Source organism: Nipponia nippon, unplaced genomic scaffold (genome assembly GCF_047370975.1).
Source record: "Nipponia nippon isolate SJK-2023a ecotype South Korea unplaced genomic scaffold, ASM4737097v1 scaffold_3, whole genome shotgun sequence".
In the NCBI taxonomy this organism is placed as follows: domain Eukaryota; kingdom Metazoa; phylum Chordata; class Aves; order Pelecaniformes; family Threskiornithidae; genus Nipponia; species Nipponia nippon.
The window spans coordinates 25,121,567-25,131,727 of record NW_028262347.1 but is presented as its reverse complement, the minus strand read 5'-3'; the positions used below and the strand labels follow the sequence as shown (position 1 = coordinate 25,131,727).

General features: G+C 40.8%; 1 protein-coding gene across 1 annotated transcript; it reads left to right on the top strand.

Moving 5' to 3' along the window:
* Positions 1 to 2,507: 2,507 nt before the first annotated feature.
* LMOD2 (leiomodin 2) lies at positions 2,508 to 9,060 on the top strand. Its single transcript, XM_087767004.1, has 3 exons — positions 2,508 to 2,983; positions 6,945 to 8,282; positions 8,627 to 9,060. Exons 1-3 carry the CDS (start codon positions 2,711 to 2,713, stop codon positions 8,651 to 8,653), a joined length of 1,638 nt encoding a protein of 545 aa, XP_087623130.1. The 5' UTR covers positions 2,508 to 2,710; the 3' UTR covers positions 8,654 to 9,060.
* Positions 9,061 to 10,161: the final 1,101 nt, after the last annotated feature.

Below are 10,161 nucleotides of genomic sequence, written 5' to 3'. Positions count from 1 at the left end.
ACTGTGCCAGTTTCCCCCCTGCTTCAGGGGAGACATTTACAATAAAATACCTTGTCCATCTTTAGTAACATCTTTAAATTCTCTTATCTCATGGCTGGAATGGACATCGCTGACATTTCATATATAGAAAAACATCACCACTGGCTCAGCGTTGTATCATGCCTCAGCAAGGAGTAGCATTGAAAGTAATATTCATGTTGCTGCCAAGGACTAGACTAAATCTTCCTCTGGAATACTATTTAAGTGAGTAACACATGCTGCTTTTTGAAGTTCCTTTGAGTTTGAAAAATTTGAATTATACATAGAAAACTTTTAGACAATTCAGGTATGTGTATGTTTGTATTATGGACTCTCAGCCCAGGAAAATTCAGATACAAATTTTGTTGTATCTGTGGAAAAAAGGAAAAGCAGAAAGCTCAGAAGTATATTTGAATAGATTTCATTTTTAACAGCACGTTTTTGCTTTTAATATTATACATATCAATGTTGTACATATCAACATTGTACTAATAAAACATAGCACATTTCTAAAAACATTTCAGTTTCAATCAGCATTCCAACAGAAAATCTATCCAATGCAAATTTTCTAACCAACTCCACCTAAAAATGTTTGCAACAAAATGTTGTCTGCAAAAATGTGCCCAAGAAAGATAATTGTATTGTGCTGCTTCTCTGGCTAACTCCAATGATAACAAAGTGAACCATTGTCCTAGACATCCTGAAGAAATAAAATTGCTTGGAGTTCTGTTATATACACTTAATGCCAACGTCAGCATTCACAATGCAAAGTTAAAAGAAAAAAAGTACTTATTATTTTTTCCTGCTCTTTCATATTTTACAGACTTTGGCCTAGGCATCATCTCTGCAAGCGCAGCTGAAAGAGTGAACAGAACTTCTACTGACCCACTGACTTGTCTAGACCCAGGTGACCCATCACAGTACCTTATACAATGAAGGTGACACTCTTAGCTCCATAAGCCAAACTGTTTTGCATCTTCCTCCTTTTTATTTTATGCAATGATTTAGTCAATGGAAATGACCTGCAAATATTTGTTTTATTTTAAGGTGTACAATATTCTTTAGTCTGTTTTATTGTATTTCGTGTGTTAGGGAAGACCAAGCTTGTAAGCTTTCATCCCACTCCTTGAGCAAGCTGAACTGCATGAAATTCATATAGAAAAATGATCAAAGGAAAAATGTAATTTCTTTATCAAAGCTGTTCATGAAAATTCTATTCAGTCTCCTCTCTCCATTGCCAGTAAAGCAATATGTGTAATAACAAAACTAAATGAGCAATTTGGCTAAACATCGTACATCAGTTCAGGTGTCCAATCCATACTAACCAAAAAAAGATGATGTTAGACAAGAACAATACTTCACATTATTTCCACTTACAGTTCCATTAAATACTGACTTGACTATCTAAAAATAAACCCACTGTGTGTTATCATTTAATAAGGCTGATACATGTTGCTATAGATGTGCTTCTACTTCCCTGTACCAAACTCAACCTTTTCTCTGTCTTTGTCTCTTCCTCTCCCTCTCTCTTTCTCACAACACAGGTTTGCAGGTATTGCTGACCTGCACATTTCAGAAAATGTTGCTAGTTCACCATCATTCACTGCTGATAGAGAAAAGAAAAAAACAGTGTGAAGTCTAACCTTTCATTCTGTCGTTTCTTACATTGGAAGATACCTGTCTATATAAAAATAATATCAGAATAATATATAATTTATTAGCAGACACAATAATGTAGATATACATTTAAGATTAAGAATTGAAGGGCACTCTCCAGCCACACATCAGTCAGCTACAGCAAGCAAGAGCCATTAACTAAAATAGCCGCTAGAGGCCTTCATTTGCTAGGGGCTGTCAGAAGTGATGAGCCCCGCTGCTCACCCAGGGCTGGTTCCCCCTTAAAGCTCTGGGGGACTCTGCGCACTCCCTCAGCAGAGCGCAATTCTCCGTGTCAAAAAAAATCTCACAGGAGCTCCAAATCGACATGTCAAGATGATCCTCCCTCTGATCATCCTCAAAAAAAAAGGGGAATTAATAAATAATCCAGTTGTGTGATTTGTTACAGGCCAGGCGTGACATTGCAGGAGCAGTGCTCCCCGCCAGCACCAGGATGCTGACCTCCTCCCCTCGGGCTGATTTCCCACCGATCCCAACCTCCTGCAAACACCTTGGCGGGATAACAGCACGGTTCTGCTCAAGAACCGTGAAAACGAGAGGAAGTCCTGTGAACAGCGGTGAGGGTGTTTTATTTCCAGCCCCTGTGGCAGCTCAGGATTAAATGGATTTGCATTATTCTTCCTCTACTGCAGTTTAGACATGAAGTCAGTGTAAATGCGCCTGGGGTTTTATTTGCTGCTGCCCCCCCGTCTGCGAGGCTGGTATTCTCCCGCTAGCCGCCTGCTCTAAATATGGCCATGGCCAGTGTGTCAATAATCCCCCTCTTTAAGGGACCTGCAAACACTAGTGTTGGGACATTCTTGCTGTTCAGATGTCTAGCTGACGTCTGATGCTTAAAACGGAGCATGCTTTCATCCCTTCGTGCATTGTCGTAAGCCCCCGATGATTACTCTTAAAAGGGTGCCTCTGCTACGCAGGGAAACAGTTGCTGACCAAACGAGACACAGCTTGCTTGCTTCAGCCTTCTTGAATGCCTAGTCATTTCAGGTTTGTACCAGCCTGACCAAGCGGGACCATGTCTACCTTTGGCTACAGAAGAGAGCTCAGTAAATATGAAGACATTGATGAAGATGAGCTCCTCGCTTCTCTCACTGAAGAGGAGCTTAAGGAGCTGGAGCGGGAGCTGGAGGACATAGAGCCCGACCGTAACCTTCCAGTGGGACAACGGCAAAAAAGCCTGACGGAGAAAACACCGACGGGGACGTTCAGCAGGGAAGCACTGATGGCTTATTGGGAGAGGGAGACTAAGAAACTCTTAGAAAAAGAGAGATTGGGTGCGTGCGACAAGGTAAAACGCTGAGGCATTTGCTGTTTCCTAGAAATATTTGGATTTGTTCTTCCCTGGCATGATTTCACTCACTGTTTTCATTTTCTTTCAGTCTCTTGTAGCATTTTTAAGAACATTGTTAGCCATACTTTTATGCCTGCTAAAGCACTGCGTATTAGCTCAGAGAGTTTTTGCTCTCTCTGGAGGTACCTTAAATGCTCAGTTGAGAACAGAAGAAAGTCCCATAAAAATTATTGTTAGTGATTAAAATAGGAAAAATTTTAAAGGGCGTGTTAGAAATTATTACCAGGTAGCGATGTGGACTTTTGGATAACATTTGATTTTGTTTAAAAGCTAAAAAAGTGCCTTTTCCTTTCCTTCAAAAAAATCAGTATTGACTGCTGAGAAGGACGTCAGGAAGATAATTTTGAATATATGTTATGTTAGAAGTTGAGTAAGCGGCCGCCAGGCTTTGTGCTCGCTGGAAGGAAGCTGCATTGCAGTCGGCAGCTTATGTTGCTGTGTTCCTGCTGAGGGTCCTTGGCATGGCTCAGGGGTCTTCTGGCAACTGTTGTCAGAGGGTAGCTGTAAGTTATTTAAAAAGTGGCCTGGGACAGGGTCATCAGCCAAACCAATTATCTGTATTCCCCAAAAAACAGCCAATAGTCCTTGTTAGGCAATTCGCCCCCCAAAATAAAAATGTTAATAATAAAAGCCAGTCCCTGACGTGCAAATGAACAGTACAGCTGGGCAGGAGTGAAGGGCTCAGTCCTAGCAGGCAATGAACGCTCTCAGTCTAAGCTAATGTCCATGTCGGCATCCCTCAGGTCCTTGCTAAAACCATTTGTGAGACTGAGCTCTATCAAAAAGCAACTTCTGTTTTCACATTGGCTCCATGTAATTTCAAAGCAAAGTGGGGACTTGGGGATGTGAGTAGCTTTTTGATCTTTAAGTACTGCTTCATACCAAACTCTGACTCTGTTTATAAGGACACGTTTCCCCATGTTTAAGTAGAAAATAGTACAAAAAAGGCAAAGACAGCAAAACTGGACTCGGAACTTCTAACAGCCTTGATTCAGGACCTCAGTTCATTTGCAAGGAAATAATTGCAGTTTATACATTAGATAACATATTCTCCTAGAGAAAAATCACCTGGATTAAATTAGCCTGTAATAATAATATCCAGGATTTCTTTACACCTAAGTGTTTTCTCCTGCTCGTGAATGGCGGTGTAATGTCTTTGCAGGCAAGCGCACAGACCACTAGCTGTCATCAGACCATTAGTATCAGCTTGCAGATGTTGACTTCACTCCCTGTTTGTCAAGTCCTAGGGAGGCAATGGCAAGATTAATGTTTATTTCCAGCTAAGCCTGGAACTGGAAACCTAGACAGTTCCAAAAAACCTTCTGAACAAGTCTAGTTTGGTGTCTTATATAATGGCAGGACTTTTTTTTCTTTTTCCATGTCTATACAGAATTAACGGTGAGTACTGGCTAAACTTCAAAGTGCTAGCAAAAGTCTCTATGCTTTTTGATCTGAGAAGAAACTTCCTAAATGCATCCATAGGTATGAGAATGTTGACACGCTGATGTAGAGGGCACAAAGGCTCTCTCCATTGAAGGCAGTAAGAAAGCTCCTTCTGAGTTTCTTGAAAGCAATTTTCTTCTTGCCCTCAACTGTCTGAAAGTTAGACACCTTATCTAAAATGGTTATTTGTGCTCTTTCTATAGTTAGTGGTAAGAGATCAGCCCCTCCAGAAGGCAAACATCCTGCAGATAGCCTTTTAGGGTGAATGACTTGCCTTCCAGAGATATTTACCTCTCTGCATTGGCTATCTTAGTCCTAACTATTCGAGTTACTACTACAAAGTAAGATGAAGCCCTGCAGGCCGCTTGCAGCAGTCCTGTGCTGAAATGCTGCCACAACAACAGAGCATGCCTCTGTGGATCTGCAAAGAGGAGTACTTGATTTCAAAATTATCGTGCAGATTGTTATGACATCAAACAATGTATGTGACAGGAAACTAAATTCCCCCTTTGACCCCAGAAATGCCACTCAAAAAAAAATCAAGTATTTTTTTATTAATCTAGTGCCATCAAGCATATTAGCAGTCCATTTAGAGGCAGCAACTTCTGCTCATCTGCAGCTGTGTTGAAGGCTGTAGTATATATTCCTGGATAGATAAAAGCATAGCCATGAAGATGGGTTCCTGGATACCTGGTATTTTCAGCTTTTAAAAGTCTGCATATATGTATAGAAGCTACAGATATAAATCTTAGTCCCATAATAAACCTGGCTTAAACACAGCCCTGTTTCTATATGTAGCACAGCATCTCTTAGTGTAAGGGCCTTCCTGCACATGGTCCACAGGAGAAGCAACGGGGCTGGACCCTGCAAGACCTCCATATACAGGGCAATGGGGCTGGACCCTGCAAGCCCTTCAGGTGCTGAACGCTCAGGAACGACAGACTGAAACAGCTCAATGTCCTGTTTCATTAGAGTCACGCTTCTGCAAACATTACAATTGCCGTCTGTTTCACATGTGTCCCAACACAGAAATCTGCTTAAGGTTGCGAAACAGTACCATGCAGTCTATCATTACTATTATTTTAATCTTTCCATGCATTTTAGAGCCAGATAATTAAGCAAACCTAAAACTGCACAGGTTTTCTAAAAATAGGCTGTCATGTTAGTCACAATTTGTTTCCCAGAAGCACAAAACAGAATCGCTGTGTCTCCGCAGAGTATACTCACTTTGTAAAATACCCTCTAGTATTTTACAAAGACTAAAATATGAATGTTGCTAAAGTAGTGCATACAGAACAATTATATTTCATCCAAAATTTTATAAACATTTACAAATGTAAATAAAAAGGCATACGCTATGGCTTGTCCAGTAGACAAAACAGGACATGGGTGATCTTTTTGGGCAAGAGGCTTAAGGTTGGTCATAGCGTGTGGGTTCAGTCATGGCTCCTACAACACTGCCATGCTTCTGGAGTCCTCCAGGTGGAGAGTGAGACTTTCCTGGGGTGCAGACCTTTTGCTGCTCCTGTGCAGAGAATTGTCTTCTGCCACCATAACTCCTAAGGCCACCAGGCAGAGCGTTAAGGGGTGGTTCCAAATTTGCCTTCTTGGTGCCCACCAAACACACTAAAATAACTTTGGGTTTTAGAAAAACAATCAGTTTACTCTGTAGGCAATGAGTTCTTACAAGTTACAGTATGGCAGCTGACCCGCAACAGCTGTTGGTGAGCACAGTCTTAGCTCTTGGCAAACATGAAGAAATTTGGGGATTATTGATATTTGATTACTTGTTACCTGTGGGAATGTGTCTGAATCTTTTCTTCACAAATAGCTTCTAAGTGTGTATAGCCCATGGAGTGCATCCAGAGTCTTTTTGACATGCCTCCTGTAATTCTGTATTATTTTGCATGTCAATATGCATTGTTTACAGGTGCCAACACTATTTGTATTCTAAATCATGGCAGCCTTTAGCCTTTTTAGATGTACTAACATATGCAAAGGAGTCTGAGCATTGATACAGATGTCTAATCCTTATGAAATGAAGAAACTTATTGCTCATAGATCACGTCCATTCTGAAATTGCTGTCTTGTGTTTCTGCTGGGAAGGATCCAAATAATATCCCCTTGGGGACATGCCAACACATAGAAAACATGAAGTATGTCCATGTTGCAATATCTTGTATCAAATTTTCTCTTGGCAGAAATCACTGATGTCAGTAAAACTGTTCCAATTTATGCTAAGCATTTTTCTTCTAAAGAACATGAAAGAAGTAATGTTAAAAAGGTGTTAGGTGCTGAAACATTTTGTGTTCTCCTAACTGTCTGTGTTTCTGTGGATTTATTTTTAGCCTTGAACATTAATTTTTTTAGTTTCAAGATAATTGTTTTTGTGCAAAAAGGCAGTAGCTACATTACTGCAATCATGTTTAACACCCACACCTACATTCCTGTTCAGGATTCTGAGCAAGAAGAAGACAATTCAGAAGACATTCAAGAAGAATGTTTCACGGAAAGCAATAGTGAAGTGTCTGAGGAGGCATATACTGAAGAGGATGATGAAGAAGAAGAAGATGAGGAGGAAGATGAAGATGAGAGTGATAATGAGGATGAGGAAAAGCAAAATGCTGCAGCTGGTGAAAGACCTGAGGATGGCAGGAGTTCTGACCACATCAGACGCAAAAAGTGTAATGGCGCAAAGGACAATGAAAACTTACTCAATGGCCATGATGGAAAAGACACTGATAATCTGAGCTCAAAGAGCAGTGCCATCCACCCTTGTGGAAATCCAACAGTTATTGAGGATGCTTTGGAAAAAGTTAAGAACAATGACCCTGACACCACAGAGGTCAATCTGAACAACATTGAAAACATCACTTCACAGATGCTTATACAATTTTCTCAAGCCCTGAGGGACAACACAGTGGTTAAGTCATTCAGCTTGGCTAACACGCATGCTGACGACAATGTTGCAATAGCTATTGCTGGTATGTTAAAGGTCAATCAGCATATAACTAGTCTGAATATTGAGTCAAATTTTATCACAGGCAAAGGAGTGCTGGCCATCATGAGAGCTTTGCAGAATAACAAGGTTCTAACAGAACTGCGGTTCCACAATCAAAGGCACATCATGGGCAGCCAGGTGGAAATGGACATAGTTAAACTGTTGAAAGAGAACACCACTCTGGTCAAGCTTGGATACCATTTTGACCTTGCTGGTCCAAGAATGAGCATGACAAGTATCTTGACAAGAAATATGGATAAACAAAGGCAAAAGCGTATGCAGGAGCAGAGGCAACAGGAATCTGGTTGTGACGGAGCCATCAATCCAAAGACCAAAGTCTTGCAGAAGGGAACGCCTCGGTCCTCACCTTATGTGTCACCTAAGAGCTCACCTTGGTCCTCTCCAAAGCTCCCTAAGAAAGCATCGCCAGCGAAAAGTCAGCCTCCAGCTCCTGCGCCCCCACCTCCCCCTCCACCCCCACCTCCTCCTCCTCCTCCTCCCCCAGTTATTCCAGAGAAGAAGGCACCAACCAGGAATATAGCTGAAGTCATCAAACAGCAAGAAAGCTCAAAAAAAGCCTTACAGAATGGACAGAAAAAGAAAAAAGGCAAAAAAAGCAAAAAACATGAGAACAGCATACTGAAAGAAATTAAAGATTCTCTAAAATCAGTCTCAGACAGAAAATCAGAGGAAGGTTCACGACCCTCCACCCGTCCCTCCACCCCACAAAGGTCTCTCCATGACAATCTTATGGAAGCAATTCGGGCAAGCAGCATAAAACAATTAAGGCGGGTAAGTAAGAGATCCTGTTTCAGTAACTGATTGTGGGTCAGATATAGCACAAGCTCGATTAATTTTAGTACATATATATTTAATAAAAAAAAAATTCTTAGAAATGTGAACATAAGAAGTCACTTGGCAGGAGGCTTTCCTCTGATTAGGCCTTTCTGAGCACACCGATTTCTGTTCGACTGTGATTTTGACAGAAAGTGGGGTACTTTTCCAGGTTCAGGCTTGTTATGGGAGATAGTGTGTAGCACAGGGCTCTTGGGACTGTGTCTCTGGTAGGAATTTTACCATCCAGACTGTACAGCAAATGTAATGAACACCCTCCCCACCCTGCCCCCATTTCGTAGGTGGAGGTACCAGAAGCCCTTCGGTGAAAGCCTGGATGACAGAAGAAGCAGAGCACTGCAGCGGTCAAGGGGAGGCTACTCGTTCATTCACTGGTGGTAACACAGACTGTCTAGCAAGCTGCTTCCAAAGTACACTCTTAGATTCAAACCATTTCTCTTTTATTTCAAAGAAATAAACCCGCTAAATACGAAACAATGCTTTAAGGATACATTTGCCTTGTAATCTGTAAATAAGGAAATATTTTTTTTTTTTTATTTAATGAGATTTCTATTGAGAAATTGCTGCTTATTTAGATATTCTTTTCAATATCTGATTGCACATCACTGGACAAGTTCTTCTCACTGAGATGTAATAGTTTACCAACCTGTGGTTTCTTCTTCTTTTTTTTTTTCCATGAATTTACAATAAATGTGGTTTGAAGCTTTCAAGCAGACACATAGTCCTGGGTTTCTGTGAGTGAAAACCTACCAGATGTTTGTGTCAACTTCATGAGCGTTAGGGAAGTCTCCTGGGAAAGAACCTGAGATCTTTCTCAGCTGCAACCATCAAGCCTGCTTGGAGGGTAGTACCTGAGCCCGTATGTTAGTGCAGTTTCATACTGACATGGGAAAAAATGGTTCATAAGGCTATATACAACTAAAATTAAGCTGTAGGTTGTGTCAGGTCACTGGTGCTGCATACGAGGTCCTAAACCTTGATCTAACAGAAGGGGAAGTGGGCGAAGAACAGAGCTGCAGTTTGTGTTGACTTAAAGGTTAAAAATTAATGTAGACATTTTAAGGATGCAGCAGAATTATTCAACTGAGATCCATCTGGTACAAGTGCACACTGCTGTATCTAGGCAGAACTAACCCCAGTGCAGACATTCAGTCAGACAGAGAAACTTGAAAAGCAGTCTAGCATTCAGGTGAAAAAAGACTTTCATACAATGTCAACTGAACAACAAGGGGGGTGTGAACTGTCAATATGATATGGTGGAAGCAGAGCCAATATCATTTGGAGATGCACGGCTGGAGGTATCACATCACAGGCGACAGCATGAATAGCCCTTCTTCGTGTAGTACTAGATTTCTCCCTCTGTCAGATTAGTTATGGTTCTAGGTGCTTCAGCTAGTGTGAAGGTAGCGATAACATGAAGAAAACTGAGCAGTGGCTAAAATGTTGAAAGGCAAGAGGAGATATATGTTTAGAAGCACTATTAAATACTAATTACTTTGCTCATTTCAACAGCAAATAACAGAATTAGTGTTTATTTTACATAAAACTACACCAAAGAGAATTACTTAAGGTTACCCAACATTGCTGTGGTACTGAAAAAAATATAGGTAAGCTTGTATCTCGAAATATTAATGAGACAGATTTCCCCAGAAAGAGGAACAAATTACTGGAGGGAAATGAATCATAACAGAGAGGGGATCCATTAGTGAATTGTCAGGAATGTTACTATTACGCAAGAAAATGGTGAAGATACCTTTTTGGTTTTGTATTTATTGACTAGAACATACCAAAAGCAATTTATAACTAACTGAAACAC